Source organism: Ambystoma mexicanum, chromosome 4p (assembly GCF_040938575.1).
Source record: "Ambystoma mexicanum isolate Mex_15411 chromosome 4p, UKY_AmexF1_1, whole genome shotgun sequence".
In the NCBI taxonomy this organism is placed as follows: domain Eukaryota; kingdom Metazoa; phylum Chordata; class Amphibia; order Caudata; family Ambystomatidae; genus Ambystoma; species Ambystoma mexicanum.
Window position 1 is genome coordinate 904761047 of NC_090927.1, and position 27206 is coordinate 904788252.

Sequence of the window (27206 nt, forward strand, 5' to 3'; positions counted from 1 at the left end):
AGACTAGGGAGGCAGGAGGGTGCACAGATAGATTCGAAATTCCAATGAGACACTTAAATGCAGCATGGAAATGGCACCAAACAGCAGATCGGGTAAGCATGTAAGGACAGAATACAGTGGAGAATTACAGGCAGGTGTTAGAGGGAGTAAGTCTTTTGGTGTTTTATGGTGGGGTCACATCTCCCAGGTTATCATCAAAGGGAGGGGGGGAGCAGCAGACAGGCCTGCATGGATGCATGCCACAGAGGAGTTGGAACTTAATGGGTGTGCACATTTGCGAGGTAGTATGCTGAGCGCGAGTCAGGAGTGGATTGCGGGCGGGAACCAGGCCAGTGGGCTATTACTTCCGGAGTAGGTGATTCAACTACGTCTTGCTGGAAGGTAGTTCGAAGCAGAAATGATGAGCAGTATTTTTAGGGTTTACCAGTGCAGCGTAGTTTGGCGTCCTTGGGCTCCTCCAGGCCCGGACAGGGCTAGTCAGAGAAGCTTCTGGCCCTTTGATTGGGCCCTTTGAGGGGGTCAGTGTTCGCCTGCTGGCTCTGGGGATTCCCGCAGCAATAAACAAAGGCCAGGCAATCTGACAAAGCCAGCCGGTCCAGATCAGCTAGTCAGCCGCAGAGCAACGGATGGACGACGCCGCTTGCCTGCTGGTTTCAAAGAAAAGAGCCCTACAGTCAGTGTCAAGTGGATAGACTGGTTATTTATCACACAAGACCATACTGGTTTGGGGCTTCAAGGGGTTGGTGTCATACCCTGGCTGGGAAGGGGGATTCCATGTTCCCACCAGGGAGTCTCCTTGCCTCCTCTTAGGGTTGTCTCCCTGTATGGTCCTCCCTTAGGCAGCCACCCCCCAAGGGTTAGAGTTGGGTAGCGGCTGCCTTTCCCTGGACTAGAGTTTCCTCAGAGTGAGTGATGATATTGCTAGATTCATCACGGCACCTATAAAAGTAACCAAAAATCCCAAGTGTAAAATACTAGTGATACAAAAGTATCCCCATTCCAGTGCATTGTAGGATGCTGTGTGCACTGTTAAATAGTTACAAAACTGTAAAAGTCAAAAGGGAAACAGTTTCCCTGTACTGATAGTCTGAAGAGTTTCCCCATAACAAAGGGTGAAAGGGTGAGGGAGTGAAGCTGTAGGCTTAATTTCCCTGTAAAAGTCAGGTTAGATTGAAAAGCAAAATGTTTTGGGGTCCTTAGAAATATGGAGGGAAAGTTGCTAAAAGATAAAACTTTCTGAACAATGAGCCATAAAAGGCAACTTGCTGAGAGGTTTGTTCCGCCAACCTTGACCCCAGGTGACGGTGGTCATGGATGCATCTTTCTCTGGTTGCGGTGCTCACCTGTTCAATGTATCGGTGAGCAGACTGTGTTCTCCCACGGAGTCTCTGGAACACATCAACTTGCTTGAGCTGATTGTGTTCATGCTGGCCCAGGCGCTTTCCTCCCATCTGGGAAACGCAAGACTGTACTGATCCTGACAGAAAACAGTGACCATGCACTACCTCAACAACCAAGGGCGTGTGGGGTCCTTGCCTCTGTGCAGACCAGCATTGCGACACTGATTCTGGGCTGTCGAGAATGGTGCGTCTTAGATGGGGGTCATCTGCCTGGAAGAGAGAATGTCGCAGCGGACGCCTTGAGCTAGCAAACAGACTTCGGCCTCCCACAAGTGGGAGCTGTGCCAGTAAGATCAGGAATTTTTCGCCTTTAGGTTCGCTCTTCAAGTGGACCTCTTAACTTGCTTTCATATTTAACTGGAAGTGCGAGCTGTTCTGCTCTAGGTAATGTCCTCATCAGGGATCTCTGGGGGACGTGTCGACTGTTGAGTGGACTTTCCATTCCACTTGATGCATTCCCGCTGATCCCCGTCATTCTGCTGGTCCTCGGGAAGTTACCCCTGTTTGAAACCATGTTTGGTCCTGATAGCTCAGGACTGGGCTCAGAAAATCTGGTATCCAGAGTAGCTGGACATGTCCATCTTCCCTCACATTGCGCCTTTCCGAAGATAGTTGACTTGATTTCCCAGTAGTAGGGGTCGTTCTCCAGCCGAACCTCAGCAGCCTGAACTTTCTTGCTTGGCCGCTGAGATGCAAGGCGTGTGACTTGTTAGACGACATCCTCAATGTGCTCCTTTCAGCTATGAGACCTGCTACAAAATCCATTTATGGCTGCAGGTAATGTACATTTTGGACTTGGTGCTGGGAGTGGGATCTGGTTCCTTTATCCTATCCACTAGCTCCTAGATTTTCTCCTATTGTCTCAGGCGGGCCTGTAGCTTGGCACTATAAATGGTTACCTTGCTGCTATTTCAGTGTTCAAGAGGTCTCCGGTACAGGGCTTGGTCTTCACAATCCCCACTGTTCTACAGTTCCTGCACAGTTTGTGTAGCGATAATGTTTCTTATGGGTGCCCGGTTTGAGTCGTTCCTTTAGATTGGTCACCCTTAAGGTATATTGCCTGGTTGCCCTCACTTCCACAAAAAGGGTGATTAAGCTCCAGGGGTTGCCTGTTTTACCTCCATATTTGTTTGTTATTTCCAGAGGAGGTGACTTTATGAGTGAGGCCATCCTTTCTGCTTGAAATGGTCTTGGGTTTCCATCTCTCCCAGAAGATCCATCTTCCTGTGTTTTTCCTCCACCTCACCCCTCCAAGTCAGAGGAAATATTTCATTGCATGGTTCCGGTGGGGTCCCTTATGTTTCTCGAACGAGAGAGACCAGAAACGATTACCAGTTTATGGGTTACACTAGGGCTTGTGCTGTCAGGTCTGCCACCAATTGGTGCCTGTCAAGGTGGTATTTTCTATGCAATTCAGAATGCTATGGTCTAGCAGGAAAGGTTGTCCCAGTGGGTCTCGGAGCCCATTCTACCAGAGCAGTGGCTGCCAACTTTGCCCTGCAGAGAGGTGTCCCTGTTCTGGACATCTCCTAGGCTGCGATATGGGTCTCTTTGCACAAGTTTGCGAAGCATTACTGCTTGGATTCTCTTGCAGGCCATGATGCCCATTTTGTTAAAGCGGTCTGCCAGAGTTTTCTGGTTTAGGTGGTTTTCTTGCTTCTTCCCTTCTCCAGCTTTAGGTACTAATTTGGAAGTCCCATATATGAGGAATCAGTGGGAGGAAAGAATAGTTTAGAAGAACCAATACTCATCTCTCTATGTACTTTGTTGGATATTCCTCATCACTCTCCATACTGTCCCCTTGTGGCGGAGAGCTAGTACACCAGGGCTTTTACGGTCTCTCCATTTGAGTGCTAGAAAAAAGGTTGGAACTGAGGTCACTGGGTACGGTGCCACTCTATACTGGCCCTGACGTCATATCCATTAGGTGCGTAGAGGCGTTGGACGGAGCTGACCTAGAACTGTGATGTGCCCTCTGGCATTTGAAAAGTTTCCCCAGGAAAGCTGCGCTGGGTTAGGGAAATCATAGATGAGAAATCTGTGGGGATGAACATCCATCAGCAAGACCATTGCTGAGCGGTGAATAAATTGTTCTTTTTACTTGAAGCCTGGGAAGCATGTTTCACTCAAATGATTCGCTCCCTGACAGCTTACTAAAGATTTCTTGATGCAGACTGCAAATGGAACTATTTCAGAAGATGAGTAATCACTGTAGTGAAAATCTTTCATCAGAATTAAAATTACTGAAGAGTAAGTAATTGGCTGTTTGAAACAAGTTTTGATTAATAGGCTTTGTGCGAGTATTGTCATATAGTGCAAGCTACAGAAGAAGCCATATTGCACTCATTAGCTGTCTATACACTTGAATGTCTGCTGGTTTCATTTAATATTTTCTCTGTGAAATGCAGATGAATTGAAGAGTTCTGTGGACCTGATATATGCTAAACTGAAAGCTGATGGAGTTGTCAGTTGCCGTACAGAGGATTTGCATTCTGATGTTGCTGACTCCCGGACAGAACCTCACAGCTTAATACAGCTTTCCAGCAAAGTTCAGATGTGGCCTGTCACCGAGTACCTGACTTTGCTTTGGCAGTACAAATTGACAGTAGATATCATGGTGCAGGCACGCATTGAAAGGTATGGGAAGCAAATAAGGAAGTATGTTGTTGCATATTCATATTTCAAAATGTGCCATATTTGACAACGCTACCACAAGTTATATTATTTGATATTTGTATAGAGTCTAGTTCCATTGTTATGGGATAAAATGTTTTGAGTGGAAGTCCCTTCGGAAGACTAAAGTCTTTGCGAAAATTTTATTAAGAGCATTACATTTCATGTGAATGGTATTAAGACGTGAGGTGACTAATCAATTACTAGTAGAGATGACTAAATTAAAGACCTTATAAAAGTTATACAAAGGAGTGTTCAGGCACAGAGAGGTTTGCAATGTCAGTGACTGTGACAGCTGGATCAAATTGTTCGTGGGACTCAGCTGTATTGTGTGGTTTGTAGCGGAAAAAAAGGAGGACTGGAGTATTATAAATGGTGTTTCTTATTTTCTTTGTTTGTTCTGAATTTGGTGTTTTTCCATGGTTTTCCACATTTTTCAAAATTTGTGTTTTTCAGTGTTTACCCATAGTTTCCCTCAAACTGTTTTTCTTATGGAGAGAAAAATGCACAATTCATTGCTGTTTATATTATGCATAATTATTTTGAAGCAAAATCACAGATTGTGTTGATGCAGTGTTTGCCATCTCTTTGCTATGTAACAAAAAAACAGAGGGTTTTCCTGATCTAGTCCCCGGGGATCCCTTACTCAGGTGGCCAGGTAAAGGCCTTTGCTTTGGGATCCCAACCCTGGGGGTGGACAGGTGAGGGAGGATCACCTAGGTAGGGGTCCTCTGGGAGTGGGTGAAAAGCACCCAATGGTGAGACATGGTATTACCCTTTTCCCACAATGCATCTAACCCCTCATCCCTGTTTATTTCATGGGAAACTACAACTCCCATAATTCCACCCACTTTGCGTTGACAGAAGTACTGCACCAAGGACAATGAGGAGTGAGGACAGAAGAATTGCCTCCCCCGACTTGCATTGTCCCCGTCCTTGTAATCAGGCCAGGCACAGTCAGACACGTAATTCGAATAATGTTCACCTGCCACTTATTAAGGCTCCCTTATGAAAATAAAAGGTGGTGCTCCCAGACACACTTTGAGCGAGGCTGGGTACGAGAAGGAACAGTTCTTCCAAGACTGAGGCAAACCAGACCATGTGAGATGGAAGGCCAACGGGTTGATCAGCAAGTAAGAGGATCGAGAGAAAGACAGACAAGATTTCCAAGCTTTCGGGAAGCCTGGAGTGTTCGAAAATCAGAGTGGAGCGAGCGATGGAAAGAAACCTTCAAGGTACCAGAAAATGGGCTGCAACTCTCCCGGGTGAATGGCAGAGTTGGGGAGCAGCAGAGGAGGCGTTGGTAGCTGCCTTGAACTGTGAGGAAAAGATTAGACCTTCATTTAACACAAACAGTGAGTTATCGAGCCCAACAAAAGTCTGGTTGATGTTAAAGTGACTGTGATTTGGACATTGAAGGTTATGCGTGTACTGATAAAACGTCAATGAAGAGAGCAATTGTTAAAAGAAAATAGTCGCAGAGTGGTCCTGCAAGAGGAAGTCACGCATTCGAAAGTCTTTGTGAAATGTTGGGAACTTTTAAAGATATTACAAGCAAAGATCAAAGGAAAGAAAAACGCCAAGAGGGCGAAAGTAAAATGTAAAGAACTTTGGTTAAAGGCCTAGAAGGCAAATGAAAGAACTTAAAGTATCATTCAGAGGGCTATGTAAATTCCTTGCAGTTTCGAAAGTCTTCGACAGTGAAAGAGAGCTAAGATAAAACGCGGGGAAGGGAACCCCCACACAGAACAAGACCGATTCCAGTCCGGCAGAGGGAAGCCTGTACAGAACCGTAGGCAACTGGGGGATGAAGTGAATCCAGACAGGTTTTTGCCCGTCAGAGGGAAGCCTGTGCAGAACAGCGAGACATTGAGCATATGAACTGAGTATTGATGGCAAGGTGCGTGAAGCGTAAGGAAAGGATTAAATTGCGCAAGACTGATAGAACTGTGCCATCCACCTATACGTTGATTATTAATAGACACTCTAGACCCTGTGGGGTTGAACCTGGGGAAGGGTGTTGATGCTGAAGCCATTCTGACATTTCTTTTTGACACACTATTTTCCTTTTTTTATTCCCTTAAAACAGTTTATCTGGAGAATGAGTGCAAGGTTAGGTTTTCTTAGTAGAGGCCTTTCTGTGACCAGACTGACTTGGATGGATTTGTTATTGTTTATGGTCGAAATTACTCCAATTTTAGAGTTACAGGCAGTTGTAATTCTACCATCCCAAGCAAATTTGTAAATACTAGTTTTTGAAACTAGTATCCATTGCGTCTGTGTCTACTACTCGATACCATGCCTTCCTCCCAACATTTTGTATTTTTAGTCCTGAATTTATAATGGCAAAGGAAAACTATGCATACAAAAATACAAAGAATCATTTAAGATCTTGATGGGGCTCCAGTTGCCTGACATGGGGAAAGGAAAGAATTGATTTAGTCATGATCCCTAATACATGCACATCCCGAAGATTATCTAAATTGTGGTGTTCAAGAGAGGAAGGAGAAGGTTAATGAGGTACAGATGCAGGTTTATCGGTATATACATTTTTCAAAACAGCATGCAGAAAAACCACCTAAGCAATCTTTGTTGAAAAGAAAACACACACCTGTGGGCTGCTAATCGTCTGATCGCACAGATTATGATGGTGCCCTTTGTAAAAATATAAAGTTTGCATATCTACAACTTTTTAACTACCTGCCGGACGAATACAAATCCCTTTTTCCCCTCCACCCAGCAGTGCTGTGCTACTGCAGAAGTCCAATTCTGGCACCCTGCTGTTGTAAAGCGTTTGGCTGCTCTTGAGCTAGGTTTGCACCATAAGCAATACAATATATTGCAGCTGTATGGTAAGATTGGATCTGTCATAGATTTACATGCTATATGAATATTCCCCATCAGGCAGGGAATCCTTGATAACTGAGTGCAATATTTCTTTGAATTCCAATACTGCAATCACTATTGTCTTCTCTTAGCCATTTTGGGTTGTCTTGCCCTCCAGCCAGTGTGTAGCATATACCTCAGCTCTTCCCCTAGAGGCCCACTTCATATTGTTACTGCATGTTCAAGTGTTGGGAGTCCTGGGTGGCAAACTTATCCACATTGCCACTCTCCACTCTCGATGAGCTGTCAAACACTCCGACATCTGTCTTCTCCTGTAAGAACTCGACTTTGATGTTATCGGTCTTATCTGTCGTGAGTTTTGACAGTCTCCTCCCTGATGGCTATAAGATCCTCACCGTGCCCAGATCCATCCGTACCGGTGGGGGTGTAGCCTTGATCTTCCTGGAGTGGATCCCTGCCTCTATCATCTCTATGCAGGCTTACTCCTCCTTTGAAAGCCTTGTCTGCAGGCTCCCTCTCTCCTGGCAGCTCTCATTGTGGCTACCATCTACCGGCCACCTGGTCATGTAACCGCCTTCCTCTGAGTGGGCGGACCTCTCCTCCTCCCTCCTGGCCTCAACTACTCCTCCTCGGAGACCTCAACATCCACCTGGATGCCTCCTGACCCTCCTCTGGACTCTTTCTCAAACTCTGCGACTTTCTCTCTCTATTCTTACCACAGGCCCGACTCACTCTGCAGGGCACACCTGGATTTTCTGATCTCCTCAGACCTCCCCCTCTAACCCTTTCACCACTCCTCTCTCCTGGAGGGACCACTTTCACCACTCCTCTATGAACGGGGGATAGGGGTCCTCTTCCCATCCGATCAAGCATCTGGCATCTATGAACACTTCTCAGAGACAGGAGAAATTCAGGCACCTGGAAGGGTCTCTCAGCAGTCTTTATTATCTGTAGTTTCAAGACACGCTTTAGACACACTCAGCAACATTTTGCCTTAAAGCTGATTATATAGGCTATTTGGATGATGCAACATCCTTATGCAACTCACTACTTTGGTTAGAGCATGTTTCTGATGGGACCTCTTAGCCAGAGAAAAAAACCTCCCTTCACTACGATTGGATAGCTTATCTGATGCACACCAAGCACACATTAGCATAGTTGGCATACACTATTTTCCCTGATGCACAAAACTGATAAGCTAATTTACTCTTATGTCCCGTCCCCTTTCCTCCACGCTGTATGGGCGTCCCTCGTGAGGGACGGGAGACAGAGCCTTTTTCACCAGAAAAATCATCTTCTCCTTTAAATTTAGAGACGCGCAGGGGCGCGGCTTGGGAGCATGCGTTCACCTTCACCTGACACCCCCCACCGGCGCCACTCCTCAGTCCCCTTTTCCGCGTTGACGGGAATGGGCCAAATTCACCAGCGCTCCTGGGTTTGGCTTCGGCCATATAATACCACATGCTCTTCCCCAGATATTCTTTGATCTTTGTCTTTTTTCTTTTCAATTAGGTACTCTGACGCCACGCTCCTCCCCGGCGTATATATCGACTTCAGCAGGTGTCCAGCCTACAAGGGGCTCTTCCCTACCTCTGACCCCCATGCCCTTTGGCCCTGCTGCCTTGGTCCTGACCACGACTTGGAAGGTTGTTCCGCGTGCAACGCATTGACTCCACAGGCACTGAAGAACAGGCTAGCTAGGTGTAGGGAGATATCCTAGAAGTCCCCTCCTGTGCTGCGGTCATTACCTGTCATAGATGTGGAATACGTCGGAGGAACATCCCATCGAAAGAACGTTACCAGATAAGGTAAGTAACATGTTCTTCTGCGGTTCAGGGTCATGGGCTGCCATTTCCAATACAAGGTACTACCCTTGGCCTCAACTCAGCCCCTGGGTGTTTACCAGGTTGATTAATGCAGTGGCAGCCCTCCTCAGGGCACAGGGCCACCATGACTACCCATACCTGGACAACTAGCTCGTCCGAGCTACATCCCCAGAAGCGGTTCACCATACCTCCTCCGCACTGATGAACACACTCCAATACCTGGGGTTCACTATCCATCTCAAGAAGTCTCCACTGCAGCCCAGGCAGACCTTGACCTTCCTGGGCCTCATCTAGTACACCAGATCCGAGAGTCTTTCCTTCGGAGGACAAGATAGTGGCCATCAAGAGAGCCACCTCTCTTCCTCTCCAGGGCAGTGACCTCGCCCTGGTGGTAGCAACATCTGTTGGGTATAATGGCGGCCGTCCTGTTGGCCGTAACCCGCACAAGACTCGATGAGATTACAGCTGCACCTAGCAACCTCATGGAATCAGGAGAAGTGCTCCCAAGAGGAGCCATTCGACATTCCTCCCTTTCTCCACCCGGACCTCACATTCCTGGCCTGATGAAATATGTGAAGGATTATGTCCGTTCCTGAAGTATGATGTTACTATGATCTATAGTACCTCGTCGGTTAACAAATAGTGGCTGAGCAGAGACGGTTCTTCCTGATGAAGGTGGTTTTCTACCACATATTCACCGAAACGCCAAGTGTGCCACCTATGCTTGTGTCAAATTCCTGGTATATCTGTGTTATCACAATAGCGGTTGGCATATCACGCTAATATTCAACCTTTAAATTTGGTCCCAATCAACCGCCTCTTCCGGGCATTACACTGGCAACACAATTTAAAATAATTCAAAGTTGGCCGACTTTTGGTCATTGGAGAAAACATATGTTTATTCATGCATGTGTACTTGTGTTAGTCGGCGAAAGCTAGTAACTGTGCAAGAGTGATTGTATCTAAATTGTCATTCACGTTCTAAGTTCTCTATCTTCACTTTCGGCCCTAATGTGTATCAGATTTTTTTTTAACATAAATTGAAGAAAGTATGAGTTACGTTTATTCTTGTCTTTTGTATAATGTCTTGTTTAAGCTTATGTTTTTGTTTTGTACATTTGGAAATGTTCAAGTATTCATTAATTTCTTGACTTTTACAAAATAATAATCAAAACATTTTTCACTGATCTTATTACTGGTGGATCTATTTAGTACATTATTTACTTCTCAAGTTATGCATTTGTATACATACCATGTACATGATGAATTTTCATTACATCCTGTTGCGTTCCCCAATGTTGAATAAGTTATAAACTAAATTTCAACTGTTTTACATGGGAACACACTTTTGTAGTTGGTGTTTTATTGCTCCATTCAGTTCCCTTAGCATAGGGAGCTCCCCTTAGTTAGGCTAAGGTGGGCTACCTCACAAAATCCTTAAGGTTCATTGGGCTGCCAAATCCTGGTATATACAGGCACCAGGCAAGCCCTCCTTGTGTTTGCAAAGGCTCGTCAAGGAGTTCCTCAAGCTCCTCTTCAGGGCTTTCCCGGGTTACATGTCTTTATAACGAAAACTTAAATAACGAAAACTTTTTCAGTGAATTGAAAATAATGAAAAAAGTGACATTTCTTTCTTTTTTTAATTTGTGGGGGTCCCCACTAAAACCCCTGTTTCCCAGCTGTTTCACCCACTCCAACTCCCCCCACCCTTTTTAATCCCTTACCACACCCCATATATATTTTTACAAAATTAGACAATTTTTTTCATTATTTTAATTTCACTGAAAAAGCTCGTCATTTATTTTTCTTTCTAAATACTGTATACCACCGCTGATGAGGAGTCCTGCAACGGCTTGGGAACGCAACATAGTTTTGACTAAACGCATAGGGCCTTCATGCAAGCCGATTCTTCGGGCTCCTCTGAAGTTTCTTTCGTGGAAGACTGCTTTCCTGGTGGCCATCACCTTGGCCCAGCGAGTTGGCGAGATCCAGGCCCTCTCCTGCAAGCAGCCGAACTTTACCTTCCACACTAGAAAGGTGGTGCTGCAGACCCATCCCACCTTTGTGCTGAAGGTTCCTCAGGATTCCATCTTAACGAGCCTTTGATTTGCCTAATTTTCTTTCTGAACCCTTCTATCCCTACTGAAAGGGTGTTGTATTCGCTGGATGTTTCTTGTGCCTTGAAGCTGTAAGTGGCACGCACAAAGGATTTTCGGATGCCGCCTCGGCTATTTGTCAACTTTTGACCTGTGGGGCATGGCAAGGCCTTGTCTAAGACTTCCATCTCCAGGTGGCTTTCCAGCTGTATCATGTACTGTCATCGTCTGGCCAACAGACCTCTTCCAGGTCAGCTGAGAGCCCACTCCACCAGAGCCATTGCAGCAACATTGGCATTTCTCTCTGGTGTTGCCTGCTCAACATCTGCAGGGCTGCTGCGTGGAGGTCCATCCACACCTCCACGGGATTCTACTGCGTCGACACAGATTCCAGGGAGGATTCCCAAGTCAGCCAAAGCAGTGCTACGTAACCAGTTTACATGAGGTGAATCTGTTCCAAGGGTAAGTGCATTACTTGTTTTTAGCCTTGTCTCCTCCCGTAGTTGTGGATATGTACTGCTGTGTAATCGTATTCATGAGCATGTGAATCCATGCCTGCCCCCATGCTGGAGAAGGAACAAGTTACTTACCTGTAACTCCTGTTCTCCAGCACTAGTCTGACATGGATTCACATACAAAGCCCCCCTCCTTCCCCTCTGTGGCTCTTCTTAGTTCTTGCTGCCACTTTACTTGCTCTACCAAATCTGAAGATGGCCACCAGTGGGGCAGTTTAGGGGAGGGAGGACTGTCATTGGATAGGGGCAGTATGACCCAAAGGACAGTGATTGGTTATATATGGAGACTAGCAGTTTCCAGGCTAAAGCTGAACTTCTTTTCTTTTCCACCAAGTATTCCCAGCCTGACGGGGAATATTCATGAGCATGTGAATCCATGCCAGACCAATGCTGGAGAATAAGCTGTACAGGTATGTAACTTGTTCCATCTACCCTTTTGGTTTTCAAACGTTTTTTTCATTTATGTATTACAGGGTAAAGCACATTTTAAACTGTACATTTACCATGCCACACTAATAAATTACGTTTTTATTCCCTACAAGTTCTTAAAGGATCCCTATCCTTTGCATCTAGTTAAAAGTCAGCAGTGTTAGATTACAATTTTCACACCAAGTATTATGTGCTATTTCAGCACACTGCAATGGGGTGTGGTCTTTATCATTTTCCATTTTTTTTTATCTCTGGCAGGGAGAACAAGCAGCAAGAAACTAGCATATTGTCAGAGTTGCGTCAGCATATTCTGTATTCTCTTGAACGTACTCCAGCCTCTGTACATCAGTTGAAGAGTCTTTGGTACCTGTTGGATCTCAAAAAGGTAGTAGGATGATAAAGTACTCCACTCAGTGGACCATGATAAATTATTTAAAAAATTGCTGTAAATATATTATTAAAAATGATTGACTTATGATGTTCACTGAAATGGGCATTGAGGACTCATTCTGTATTTTGTGTGTATTAAGAAAAAATGTGATGCAAAATGACTGCACAATAGTAGTTAACAATGATATCATTTTATTAACTTTATTTTTTTGCCCAAAGGTTACATCTGGAGAAGTGACACTTTTGTGGTCCGAACTAGTAAACAGTGCCTTGGAGCCATTCTGGAGCAGTACTGCAACGAGTGACCCAGAGTATTGGTCATTGTGGAAGGCAGAGTCCTTGGCAGATGAAAATAAAACACAAAAGTCACTTTTGGATCCTTCTGTGAAGGTATGTTTAGTGCTTCAGCCATGTTTTGTGACAGTGTTTTGGGAGATGTAGTTTCATTTACCAATGCTGCTAAAAAAATAAATAAAAAAAACTCCACATTCTACTTTGCACATTTTCCTACCTGCATGAGCACAGTAGACTCCACTTGGTCTTTGACAAGCTATATTTGCTTTCAAGGCACAGTTGTGCAGCAGTTTTTAAATGTTTCGTTATAATGGATTGTGTCCTATCACCACTGGTGGCTGGTGAACTTTCTAATTGGAGAGGCGTAAATGCTTCCCAAGAAAATGTGTAAGCAACCGAGCAAAGCAAAGGAGCTTGAACCAACCTCGGGCGGGCTTGGTGGTCATGAGGGAGGGGGTGCCTCCCCTGAGAAAATGTTTAAATTAATGGATTAAAATGGTCCACTTCACAGTTCTCTCTGAAACTTTGGGTCAAAAGCCACATAGTTTCATTCAGTTTTGTAGGGTATTAAGAAAAGAAATTGATTAGATGCAAGTCACCTAGAATGCACGGGAGCATTTTCTAATCCCTTTTCATGACTTTGCCCACAACACATGCCAGTAGAAAAACACACATGTTCATGTTGGCTGACCCATATATGTCGGTGCAGGCTACACCAGTAAATGCCAGCTTTACCAAATTAGAACATGCTATCCTTGTCTTTGACAGTAATAAATTCTGTGCTACACATAGAAAATATTTCCTGAGTAACTGCCCCAGTGTAGGCCAGTCTAGCCGCGTAATAGCATTCATTGTGTTCAGTTTGCCCTTGATACTGTGGAAGGTCAGGAGGAGGAGTCGGATGCACTCTGGACATGTTTGAGTTTCTTTTAATGAAATTATAAAGGAAAGGCCCATCGCTCCCTATAAGGGGTTTCCCTGCCCATCTAAAGTAACTAACGGTGCCAAGAAGTCCATAGTATATGACCTCAGTCACACACCCAACACTTCCTGACCCCACCACTAATATAAATTAAAGTAGGCCAAAAGAGTCTCTCTCATCTCTTGGTCGTTTCCCTTTATTCCTTCTTGGTTGCAGCTTTCTCTTAGGGCTTTTATCTTGGCGCCTTGTATTGTCAATAACACAGGTCTCTGTTTAGAAATGTAGTTCTGATGCTGATCTTCTCCGACACCCTCTTGGAGTTTTCCTCATGAGCTCTGCTAGCTCAGGGATGTCATTTGGGTGTCTGCCTCGCTACCCCTCTGGTCTCCATTGCTACCCCTAAAAATAAAATATATTTCTGATGCTTGTTAATCTGCCTAGAATCACATGCTGTGCATATAGTCCGACATCCAGATGTAACCGCGGAGTATTGCATCTCGTCTTTCGGGGACCGAAAGGGGACGTCAGCATAGGCATGTCTGTAACACTATCCCTATCGTGACGTGTAGTGTACCCAAAATCCCTCACACGCCGAGGTCCCTCAGATTGTTTTTTCCACCCAGATAAGTGGTTGCCCTATAGCGGATCTGTTACAAAAGAGACATTGTTTATCTTATACCGGCTTGTCGATTATTCCCCGTTAAGTCACAAGAACATCTTCTACGAAGACTGGGGGGGGTTCGTCTCCGGCTGTGGATTTCGGCGCCTAAGATCCGGCGGCTGGATTTTCCACTTGGTCGGGCCCTCTGGCCGACCTGTACAGTATGGAGAGTGGGGTTGGGGTAGCCATATTGTCGGTATGTCTTTCCTCCTTTCCCCTCTCTACCTTTTTGCTCTGGTCATCTTTCCCTTTAGCTATGGAAAGGACTCCTTTTAGATTCTGCCCCAAGTGTAGGGTCAGATATCCTTGGAAGGACGAACACAGGACGTGCAACGCCTGTCTCCCCCTAGACCACGACGAAAAGCGGTGTGCGGCCTGCAAACTCCTTTTGGCCTAAGAACCTTAAGGAGCGCCGTGTAAAGCGGTGGGCCGTGTACGGTATGTCGTGGGTGGAACCTTCTACCCCCACCGCCACACCCACTGAGAGTAACGGGGGCACCTCGGATGACCAAACATCCGTTGCGGATGTTATAGACTCGAGGCAGACATTTCTAGGTCCGCCACGCCCGTCCCCGACCCTTTAAGGCCCGACTATGGTCTCGCTACTTGGACAACACCCGGCGACAGGGGCGTACAAACGCATCACACTAAGAAGACAACCCTTATACCGTTTTCGACGTCTTCGTCGAAAAAGGTGAAAGCGCCAACCGGGCCGCCAAAAACTTCGACTGTTTCCTCACATCGCTCATATCCAAAGCCTTCCCCGCATCCACAGCAGCGTCTTGCGACTGGGCAACCAAAATTAAGTAAGGGCGCTACTCCTAAAACTTCACACGTCGAAGCACGGAAATCCGACAGTCCCGAAGGGCGCGGTAGGCCTGAAAACTACGAGTAGGCCTCTACCTGAGACACCAACCGCTAGGCCCTCTAGCGCCGCGGAAGGTAATACACCTACCGATAAACCATCGGAGTAACTGTCTCACGCCGATTTAGCGATTATCGAAGACCGCATCGAAAGAATTACAGCGGCGGTGGGTCTTACCCCGGTTCTGCCTGAAGTCATGGGACAATCCGTGGAAAAATCTTCAGATGCGGTTTGGGATCCCGATTCTTAAGATACGTATGAAGATAGTCAAGAGCCTCTTTCTGACACCTTAAGAGACTCTTTTCGGCGCCGTGGAGCGGAAAACAAAGTTTTTCCACCCGTAGGCCCGCCTGGGTCCTCTAAATGGTCTAGAGAGAAATTCGAAGGGTGTATGGATCGGCTGGAGAAGATTATCAGTTTTTCTGATCATCCGTCCCCAAAAATGTCTCAGGTAAAGCCTAACCTCCATTTTCCATCTCATTTTAAAGATCATCAGTCCTCTGCCCCCGTCCAGCAGGAAGACATTGTCCACATGGACACATATAGGGACATTTCTGCAGAATTATGAGGAGGAACAGCAAGGTACCACAGACAACTGGGAAGAAACCCAACAGGAAGGAACCAGACCCATGGACACAGCAAGATCAGGACTCTGATGTTTTGTGCCTAGATTCTCCTCCGACCACTCCGGCTCGCCAGGCCTCACCTGTAGATGACCAAATGGCCTTCAACTCCATGTTGAAAAAAGCAGCTGAACACTTTCAAATCTCCACTCAAGAGGCTGTGCCTGAGCAGGATTTTGTAGAGGATATCCTTAAGGAGAAGCCCCCATCTAGCCAAGCCATCCCCCTCCTTAATTCTACCAAGAGAAGGTTGGCCCCCTCATTGGTATCACCAGCTCAAACTCGGCCAGTGAACTCAAGTGGAAAAACGATTTCGCCCTTCCCCTTCCGACCCTCTATACATTAGAGGGCACGCCATCCCAGATTCATTGGTAGTGACTACCATCCGGAAAAGGGCAGGAGTACCCCTTGCCATGGCGGAAGCACCTCCGGGCAACGAATCCAAAAGACTGTATGCTCTAGGCAAACGAGTCACTTTGGCTGCCGCATACACTACGCGGATTGCTAATAATACCACACTATTGGCAAGCTATGCCGACGCTCAGTGGAACCTGCTACAGGAAGGCCTCGAAGAGGTTCCTGAACCCGCCAAATCCAAGCTTCTCTCCATTGTAATTGAGGGAAGACAAGTTAACCAGCATGTGATCAAAAACACCCTGGACACTGCGGAAACAGCAGGCAGGTCTCTGGCCCAAGGGACCCTATTTAAAAGACACGCTTGACTGTGTACTTCAAGTTTTAAACCGGAAACACAAGCCTCCCTCATCAATAAGCCCATTGAGGAAACTAGCCTCTTGGGGAAAGCAATGGATTAGGCCTTGGAAACAGCTAAGAAAGAGCATGAGATTCTTAAGTCTCTGCAACAGATCACACAGAAACCTTCCCCCCGGAGAGGTAATAACTCTCGGCTGTCCTTTCGAGGGCAAGCCCGTGCTGGTCAAAACTATGGCACGGGGAGCTTCAACACAGGGCAAACTTCGGTAAGCCCCGCATAATACCCTTCAAGGGGTCAGAAACGCAGCAGAGGCCGAGGGTAGAGGCCCCAATCCCAGAGGAGCCACAGCCTCTGGTCAGAAATGACAACCAGATCCAGGTCGCCCTCCCATGTCACCCCGGTCGTGGGGCGATTAACCTCTTTCCTCATGGGAGGGGATAACTTCAGACCAGTGGGTCATAAAGACGGTCGCCCACGGGTACTGCGTGGAATTCGCCAGACCTCCACAATTCAGACCGCCGCGCTCACAGCGCCTCTCACCGGACCATCTGGAGATCCTGAATCAAGAGGTGGAAGCACTGCTGGGAAAGTATGCCATAGAAACCGTCCCTATTCTTCAGGTAATCAAGGGTATTTATTCAGTGTACTTCCTTGTACCCAAAAAGGACCTCACCATGCGCCCTGTTCTAGACCTGCGCCCAGCGTACAAGTTAATAAAACCCCAGAGGTTTTGCATGGTAACACTGCAGGAGGTGATCCCATTGCTGAAACAGGGTGACTACATGGCAACATTGGACATGAAAGCTGCATATTTTCATATTTCAATGTTGCCAGCGCACAGGAAATATCGAAGGTTCGTGATAGATGAGGCATTACCAATTCAAGGTACTCGCCTTCGGCATCTCTTCAGCGCCAAGGGTGTTTACCAAAGTCCTGGCAGTGGCTGCAGCACACCTGCGCAGACTGTCGGTCCCAGTTTACCCTTAACTCGACGACTTGCTCATCACAGGGGACTCGTTTGGGGTTTCTCAATCAATGAAAAGAAATCCAGTCTAGTCCCCAGTCAAACAAAACAGTTTCTTGGAGCTCTAAATCAGACGGAAGACGATCTTGTCTTCCCCTCCAACGAGAGGGTTCAGAACATGCTTTTTCAGATCCCTCAATGTGTGTGGCCATTCGGGAGGTGACGGTGCGCAAGGCTATGCGTTTGCTAGGAATGATGGCGTCATGCATATACTTGGTTCCCCACGCGCGGCTGCGCATGCGTCCCATGGAAGAGTGGTTCAACAGCCAGTGGTGTCAGGCCAGCGGACAATGGGAAGATCTGGTAGTTGTCTCGCCAGCACTCGTTCTCTCTCTGCATTGATGGTCAAGAGAAAACCTCTTGAAGGGGAAGACCTTAACCACCCCTGCAGTTGAAGCCACTCTCACTACAGACGCATCTCTCACGGGTTGGGGGGGGCTCACCTGCTTCAGCAGACAGCGCACGGAGTGTGGTCCCCTCAAGTAGCTTCCAACCATATAAACTTACTGGAGCTATTAGTGGTGTTCAAAGCTTTGAAGGCCTTTCAGGTGCAACTACACGGGAAGACGGTGCCGATTCTAACGGACAGCACTACAGCCATGTATTACCTGAACAAACAGGGGGGCACTCATTCTCCAGGGCTATCCAAGCTGTCCCAAAACATTTGGATATGTTCTCTCAAACACAAGATGTTTCTGTTGCTCCAACATGTTCCAGGGGAACTCAATCTTCTGGCAGATGTGCTCAGCAGAGCTTTTCCTCTGCCCGAAGAATACGAATGGCGGCTACACAAAGATGTTGTTTCCAACTTCTTCCCAGAATGGGTTTTCCCAGAGATTGACCTGTTCGCTACTCAGGAGAATGCCCAATGCCAAGACTAAGCCTCCAGGTACCCCCAGAACCGATCCAAGGGGAACGGTCTCTGGATAACATGGTCAGGGAAATTTGTATGCCCCCCCTCCTCATCCCCAACCTCCCCACCCCCCGACTACCCTTCTCAACAAAATAGTGCACAAGATGCACCAGGAACCAGTTACCATGATACTGGTGGCCCCCATGTGGGCCCGCCAACCCTGGTTCTCTCACCTGATGGAAATGTCCCTCTCCCCACCAGTGAAACTACCCTGCCCGTACAACATGTTGTCTCAGGACAGGTGGGAGATCCTACACCCATGCCCACAAACTCTGAATTTAGCAGCTTGGCTCCTGAGGTTATAGAGTTTGGACACCTACAGCTCCCTCAAAGGTGCATGGACATACTCGGGGAAGCTAGGAAACCGAACACACGTTATTGCTATGCCATCAAATGGAAACGGTTTGTCATCTGGTGCAATTCCAAGGGCGTCAATCCCATCTATTGCTCACCCACTCACATTGTGCTGTACCTAACCCATCTGTTGGACACTGGGTTAGTCTTCAATTCCCTAAAGGTTCATCTGGCTGCTCTGTCAGCCTACACCACATCACAACAAAAGGTGTTGTGGTGGAAGATACTGGTGATTAAAGCCTTTATGGACGGGGTTAAGAGGTTTTATCCTCCCATTTCTCACCCAGCTCCTGGATGGGACCTAAATGTGGTTTTGACCAGGCTCATGGGAGCTCCCTTTAAGCCTATGCATAAAGCAAGTGTGAAAGACCCGACCTATAAAACGGCCTTCCTAGTGGCTATCACTTCTATTAGAAGGGTTAGCGAACTACAGGCCCTTTCTGTTCTAGACCCCTTTGTTACAGTCCACAGGGATAAGGTAGTTCTGCGCACTCATCCCAGATTTGCGCCTAAATTCATCTCGAAGTTCCATGTGAACCAATCGATTGAACTACCTACCTTTTTCCAGAATCCCACTAGCATGGCCGAAAGAAGCCTACACACACACTAGATGTGCGCAGGACAGTCATGTTCTACCTGGAAAGAACTAAACCACTGAGGAAAACAAACCAATTTTTTGTTTCAGTGGCAGCTGGTAGAGAAGGGGATCCTGTCTCTAAATCGGCTATCTCAAGGTGGATTGTCAAATGCATCACACTGTGTTACACTTTTGCTAAGAGAGAACTGCCCTTCAAGCCTAGAGCACATTTTACTTGGGGCACTGGGGCATCCATAGCATTCATTGCAAATGTTCCCCTTGAGTCCATTTGCAAAGCGGCAACCTGGAGTTCTGTACACACCTTTACAAAACACTATTGCCTAGACACTCATTCTAGGTCTGATTCTCAGGTGGGACAGGCAGTACTAAGACATTTTTTCACTACTGTTCCTTCTCACAACACACCTCCAACTCCGGGTACTGCTCGCTAGTCTATGCACAGCATGTGATTCTAAGCAGATTAACAAACATCAGAAGACATGCATTACTTACCGCAATAGCATTTCTGATGACTGTATCTGCTTAGAATCACATGCGCCATCCCTCATTGCAGAAAAAATACAATCGGAGGGACCTCGGTGCGTGAGGGATTTTGGGTACACTACACGTCACGATAGGGATAGTGTTACTGACACGCCTGGGCCGACGTCCCCTTTCGGTACCCGAAAGATAAGATGCAATACTCTGCAGTTACCACTGGATGTCGGACTATATGCACTGCATGTGAATCTAAGCAGATACAATCATCAGAAATGCTATTACAGTAAGTAATGCATGTCGTATATATTACCCGGCCCGCGGTAGAGGCTGTGTAGTTATGGTTAAGTTGCTAAACTGACAGGAAGAGCACTTTTTCGGCGGCTTATAACTTTGCTCCCCATGGACGAATCTGCACCAAACTTTGCAAAAAAAAAGTATAGGGGCGGCTTTGAATTTTTTCTGCAAGGTTTTGTGAGGGGGGTGGGCAAAGTTATAGGGGGGATACCAACATTTTTTTATTTTTCTTCCCTAGAGTGAATGGGGAAAAACTTTGCGCGCGGCTACAGGCTGGATGGATTTTCGGCAAATTTGCAGCTGGAGCGGGGGCTTGGGTCAGAAAGCTTGCTTTTGGGTGTTTGGTGGAAATCCAACCACTACTTTTTTGGGAAAGTACTGAAATGTACATCCCAAAAAATGAGTGATATATGGGTCCGCTCCGTGGACTCATTTCCCAGTTCGCTCTGTGGACCGCAGTGTCATTGGCCTGCGATACGGCGTGATGTCGGCAAACGTTGGAAGTGGCTGGTGTTTCGCTGGAGGGAAGCGTGCTCTGTGTGAAATTGTTTGGGAAACGCTGCCATGGTGTATCGGAGGACAGTGCGGCGGCGGAAGGGTGTGGAAAATGGACTGTACGGAACGGGTGGGGGAGTGAAAAATGGGTATTGTGTGTATGTGGGAGAAGACAGAGGGGTGCCTGTAATGTTCGCGTGTACTGTCTGAACTGGCAGATGCCTACACAGGCGAGTACTTTGTGTGGTGATTGCAGGCAGGTGCTGCAACGGCCCCATGCATTCTGCCTCCACTTGTTTGCGGACACCTATTTCTATGGAGAGTGGTGGCAGGTATATTTTAGAAGGGGAACATTTTGTAAATGACATAGATTGGGAGGTAGCGCAGGTGGGTGTGCTATGCGGATGGAATGCAGTAGTTTTCCACATGGTGGTATGCATGGGTTAAGGAACTTACGTTGCCTTAGTGAAAGGATTACAATATTGGCTGCATGGAGTAAGGACGTAGACCGTAGGGCATGGAGTAAAGAGCGTTGGCTTTTACCATACCCACCGCACCAACGCAAGTGTGGGTTTACATCATGTGCAGGGTGGTGCTTACATTGTGCGGTGTATGCAAATTGATTGCAGTAGGCTACTGTTGCGAACCGAATGTGGGTACTTTGGCAGTGGTACTATAATTTAGGAATGGAAGTGTGGACGGCTATAGTATGTGATTGAAAGTGCACTGGGTTGCAGAAGAGTGTTTTCTTTCTACATTATGGTAAGTGGTGTTATCTGCTGCTGTATAGGTACATGGGGTGCACAGGTTGGGTAGTAGTGCTGTGTATGTGGATAGGTCAAGTTGGTGACACGGTCAAATAGATGGTGCAATTATGTAGCAGTGATGGTGTTGAATGTATACACTGTTGGGTGCATGGCCATGCACTCAAGAGGCTAGAACTTTAGGACCAAGATGGTACTAATGCTTTTTGCAATGTGAAATACGTAGAGGGTGGTGACCTGTAAAAAAATAAATAAATATTAAAAAAAAAAAAAAATAGTGTGCAGCACATTTGAAGCAACCCAATAAAGCAGAGCAAGTGAGCTGCCATGGCTGCATGGTTGTGGTGCCGAGGACCCTGTTACAAAATGGAAAAATATTTGATGTGTAGTTGGAGATGGTGATGTGCCAAAGTGATGCAGTGTGGGAACTGGGTGCTGGGTTTGCATACTGTTACTAGGTATGGGATCTGGTAGAAGTGTACTTTAATTGTTATTGGTAACAATGCTGTGTGATGATTTGTGGCACTAGGGCCAATGTTGTGCAACATTTGTGGGTAGGTTTGGTAGTGATACCGTACTTTGTGAATGGGTCTGGTTTGGGTTGGTGGAGGCTGTGTGATGTTTGTGTGTTTTGCTTATTGCGACCTATTTTAGTGAATGGTTGCAATGCAGAGGTTCTGTATGTGATTGCAGGTGACCTGTTTGCAGCCACCTTTCTGTGGTAAGTGGTGGCAGGTACAGTGTAGAAGGGGAATGAATTGCACATGAAATAGGTTGGGTGGGAGCGCGGGTGGGTGTGTTATGCGGATGGAATGCAGTACTTGGGCACATGGTGGCATGCATGGGTTAAGGAAGCTCCGTTGGATTTGTGGAAGGATTATAATATTGGCTGCATGGACGAAGACCGTAGGGCATGCAGTGAAGAGCGCAGGCCTTTAGCATATCTAGTGCAGTAAAGCAAATGTAGGTGTACATCTGGCGCAGGGTGGTGCTTCATAGTGCGGTGTGTGCACATTTTTTGCAGTAGGCTAGTGTTGCGAACTGAATGTGGCTACTTTGGCAGTGGCACTATAGTTTGGGAATGGAAGTGGGGACGCCTATAGTATGTGAACGAAAGTGCACAGGGGTGTAGTGGAGTGTTTTCTTTCTACATTATGGTAAGTGGTGCAAATTGTGGCTGTATAGCTCCATGGTGGTGCGCAGGTTGGGTAGTAGTGCTGGTGGTACTGTTGTGTATGTGGATAGGCGAGGTTGGTGAAATGGATGATGGGATTACGTAGCAGTAACAGTCTTGAAGGCGTAGACTGTTGGGTGCATGGCTGAAGGGCATAGGCAATGCACTGAAGAGGCTAGGACACACACCGTAGAAAGGCATTTTAGAATCTGCAGCAGGCAGAGGGTTGTGACCTGTGAAGAATCGGTGTGGAGCACATTTAGACACAATAGAGAAGGACAAGTGAGCTGCCATGACTGCTTTGATGTGTGCTTGGAGATGGTGCTGTGAAAAGTGATGCAGTGTGGGCACTGGGTGCTAGGTTTGTATACTGTCACTATGGAGTTGCAGTGCCTGTGTTGAAGGTGTATCCTATTCGGTGTATGGCCGAAGGTGGTAGGCTGTAGGCCATGGATTGAAGAGCATTGGACTTTGGGAAACCCACTCCAGTAATGGAATGTTGACTGCATCTGATAGACGGCGATGACCTGCAAAGAATGGTTGTGCAGTACGTTGCAGATGACATAGAGCAGTAGAAATGAGCTGGCAGATGTGTAGGTTTGGTTCCGCAGGTGAGTTGGATGGTAGAATATGGTAACGTTTTAGATGTGTGATTGGAGATGGTGCAATGAAAAGTCATGCAGTGTGCCCACTTGGTGCAGTGTGTGCATACTGGAAGTATGGCACAGGGTATGGTTGAAATGTAGCTTATTTGGGTTCTTTACTATGATGTGTGCAGAATTGCTGAAGTAAGGCTAATGGTGTGACAATTTTGTGGTTAGGTTGCTAGTGAAACAATACTTTGTGAATGTTAGTGGGTAGGGGTGATGGAGGCTATGGTATGTTTGTGGATTGTGGTAATTGCGACCTGTTTTCGTCAATGGGTGCTTTATGGAGTGATGGAGTTGGGTTGAAGTGGCGCTATGAATATTATGTTTATGTACTATGTTAGCTGCCTACATGGTCGTATGCATGCATTCATAGTGGTGTTGTGGGTGTGCGCAATGGTTGAGTGTTGTGTGCATGGCGAAAATGTGCTGGTTGCACTGGCAGATTGTTGTGGATGGTGAAATAGGGCATGGTGTAGGAAATGTTTGTAGTGTAGGGGCTTTGGAAGCAAAGGGAACGTGTTCTAAGTGTTAAAGGGGACAATTGGAGTTGTGTACAGAAATGGTAGTGTGCAATGCAGAGTTTCAGTATGTGGTTGGTGTAGGTGTTTTTGAAAATGTGATGGGCACCAGTAAGGGAATGTTGGAGAAATAGAGTGCAAAGGGAAGTAATATTGTGTGTGCTTTAATGGGGCATGGCCATAGCTGTAGCTGCGAAAGTGCACGTGCCACATTATGGCTGTATGCGCGTGAATCCTTAGCAAATGGAATTGTGGGGATTTTCCAATGGGGATTGGAGGGTGTGGTTTAACTGAAGGGGCAGTGACATATTTACCGAAAGGTTGATGTACTGAGGTTAGCGGAGATGAAGTGACAGCGAGTGCTTATAGTTGGTGATAGCTTTGTTGGGGAAAGAGGCTTTGATACTGATTTTCAGTTGGAAGGAGTGCAGGCTTTTTTGGGCAACAGTTTGAGTGGGGTTTCGGCTGCATGGATCTTCTTTGCAAATATGTGGCCTCTCTTGGTACTGTGGATGTGGTGGTCGTGCATTTTGGAAGACTACGTTTGGGGAAAATGTCATGTTTATTTTTGCTTGTTTATTTAAAGAGTGTTGATGACAGCTGTGATGCAGATATTTCCTACAGCAAAGGTGATTTTCTCATCGATAACACCAAGACGACAATGGGAGCATGACGGTGTCAGTTGTCCAAAGCCAGAGGTTGAGAGACGTTGGATAAACAGAAGCATGTGCGACTTTGTCCAGTGTTGGGATGTTCTGCATGGGCTATGACGGCATTAATAACCATTAAGAGTTCCAGTGATTCCAGGGAGATGGCATTTTTTTGACTTCCATTGGCAATGCTGTTGTGTTTGCCACTGTGCACAAAGCTATGCAGAGAATCCTGTAGAAATGTAAGATTACGGTTCATCTTCAGCAGAGAAAAATGTCAGGAGGAGAAGCAAACGGACAGTGAGCACAAGACAGAAAAAAGAACAAAAAATGTATGTATGAACGTATATAATAAAAACACAAAAAAAGGAAAAAAATAAGTGTTTTTACACACCATCCTAAAGACACAATCCCCACCACTTTATTGCACCCCCTCCACCCCAAACACCTTCTCAACAACCCCAAAGTGTCTAGCACGGTAATGCCGTGCAATGTGCGGTACTGTGAGGATTCGACGTGGCACATCTGGTTGTTTTTAGGATGGCAGCTATAGCATTGGCACTGAGGAGGCAAAGCAATTGGGCATTGTGCTTACATTGCCCAATCTCAGTGTTTGGTGTGTACACAAACACTGTGAGAGAAGGTTTGTTTGCACAGATAAATATAGTAAGCTATGGTGAAAGTGTGCGAGGTAAGGGGGCATGCATCATGTGGGTATGCATGGACTGCACACACTTGCGTAACGTAACTACTATACATTTCCTGCTGCTTTTGTGGGATCACTTTCTCCAGCATGGGGTCTGGCATGGATTCACATGCTCATGAATATTCCCCATCGTCAGGCCGGGAATCCTCGGTATAGAAAAAAATCAGTATCAGTTTCGTTTCTGATCTGTCTTTCTTAGTAGTAACCAATCACTGGTCTCTGGGTCATACTGCCCCCAGCCAATGACTACCCTCTCCCTAAGCCCCGCCTCTGGCAGCCATCCTCAGATTTTTACCGCACGTTCAAGTGTTGGGGGGAGTCGTGCTGTAGCTCTCGAGCTTTTGCTGCGTGTTCGCGCTTTTTCAGGAGTTTTTTCTCATTTTTCGGTTAAATGGAGCCTCAACATCCACATTTCTACATCCGATCAACGGGGATCCGTTTCGGAGTTTTCTACGCCCCTCAAGGGTGAAGTTTTCGTCGAGTTACGCTTTTGGGGGATTCCAGAAGTTCCGAGGCCTACCCCGGACATGGCCCAGGAGAAAGGAAGCTCGACGCCCGGGAAGCTGTTCAGGACCTGCCCTGGATGCCAGCTTCAGAATGTTTTCAAAGAGGACGAGCATTCGTTATGCCTCTGTCTTCATGAGGACAAGACGCACACGGAGAAGGACTGAGCGTTTTGTGGGAACATGTCGGAGCGGACCATGAAGGATCTCCACCTCTGTCTAGCCAACTGGCTGGAAGTGAAGAGCCCTTCAGGCGAGAAGAAGAAAAAAGAAAAAGAAGTCTGAGCGGTCTTCTAAGTCCTGTGAGGGCGCCACGGCGACGGGGGCCCAACAAAAGGCTAAGCACAGCGAGACCGGGAGCACCGAACGGTCGGGCTCCTTGGCTGCCAGGCAGGGCGTATCCTCTCCGGCGCCATCAACCACGAGCCAACGCTCTGGCTCGGGTAAGAGGAAGTCCGAGAACCCGGCGAAGCTTCTGGAGAGGCCCCAGTCGATCTCGAAGATTCCGGCAGAGGGGGAGCGAGGCTCGGACCCTCCGCCCAAGGCGGCCATTTTGTCAGCGATTCAGTCCTTATGCTCGGAGATAAGGACAAGGTTGCCCCTTCCCCCGACGGAGGTACCTGAGCCAGACCCGACGGGGGAACCGGAGCCAGGACCTTCGGAAAGTCCACCGCATAAGAGGAGGACAACGCATCCTACGCCACCTCTCCCACCTCTGCGGCCTGCTCTGCCTTCACCCCGGGGTCTACTACCCACGTGGATGGTACAGGCACGGACAAGGCTACGACCGGTACAGATGACGACGGAGGCGACGACGGGACGTGTCGCCCCCTGCTCGGGCGTCCCCGCCCAACGAGATTGAAACTTTCATGCCATGATTTCCAGGGCATCCAAGCTTTTCCAGCTCTGCCCAGAAGAGAAGAAGAAAGAAGGGTTCCTTTACCAACGGCGCGAGGCTAAAAGCAAGACGGTCCTCGCCGTACCGCTTCTTGATGACATCTGGGATGAGGGGCTCGCCCTCCTCAAGAACCCTGCCACGGCGCCGGCAAAGAGGGACCAGTACAAGAAGAAGCACCGGGTCTCCGACGCTGCCCCCTTGTGGCTTCGGCACAACCTACCCCGGATTCAGTCGTCTCGGCGGCGGCAAAGAAGAAAGCTGGGGGGGGGGGGCATCAGCCTCGACATCAACTTTTCCGCCGGACGGCGAGGGCAGGAAGTTGGACACGATGGGACGACGGATCATCTTATCCGCAGCGACGACTATCAAGGAGGCCAACGCCCTGGCTATCGTAGCCCGCTACGACAAGGAGTTGTGGTTCAAAATCGCCCCTCTGTTAGACTTCCTTCCGGACGCCAAAAGGGCTAGGCCCTTGAAATCCTACAGGAGGGTGAGATTGCTTCGGGCCACGCCATCACGGTGGCAACGGACATCGCCGACACCGGTTTCCGTCAGATGGGCAACAGTGTTTGCTTGAGACGACGAGGTTGGCTGAAGGCCACGGATTTCCGCCAGGACGTACAAGCCAAGGTTTTGGACATGCCCTTCGACGGGAACAACCTGTTTGGGAAGGCGGTTGATGAGTCCCTTCAGGCCATCAAGACAGACACAGAGACTGCCCGGGCACTGGGAGTGCTCCAACAACGATGGCCGTCCTTTCGGAGCTCCGGAGGCAGACAAGGTGCCCCCAAGGGATCCGGCAGTGGCTCCTCCACGTACCGCCAAGCGGCAAGATCTTCATCCCAGGAAGCCTACAGGGGACGCGGCAAGCCAGGTGGTGCCAGTCGTCGTCGACTGGGAGGTCAAGGAGGCAAGGCGGCCTCCAAACA

General features: G+C 47.4%; 1 protein-coding gene across 3 annotated transcripts in view; it reads left to right on the forward strand.

Annotated features, from left to right (window-relative positions):
• The window catches only part of MDN1 (midasin AAA ATPase 1), a 2688524-nt gene that overhangs the window by 1669332 nt on the left and 991986 nt on the right, over nucleotides 1-27206 (forward strand). For all 3 annotated transcript variants that reach the window (XM_069606482.1, XM_069606484.1, XM_069606483.1), the window contains exons 57-59: nucleotides 3809-4037; nucleotides 12045-12171; nucleotides 12396-12566. In XM_069606482.1, the coding sequence (XP_069462583.1) occupies nucleotides 3809-4037; nucleotides 12045-12171; nucleotides 12396-12566 (527 nt within the window). The remainder of the gene's footprint in view (nucleotides 1-3808; nucleotides 4038-12044; nucleotides 12172-12395; nucleotides 12567-27206) is intronic.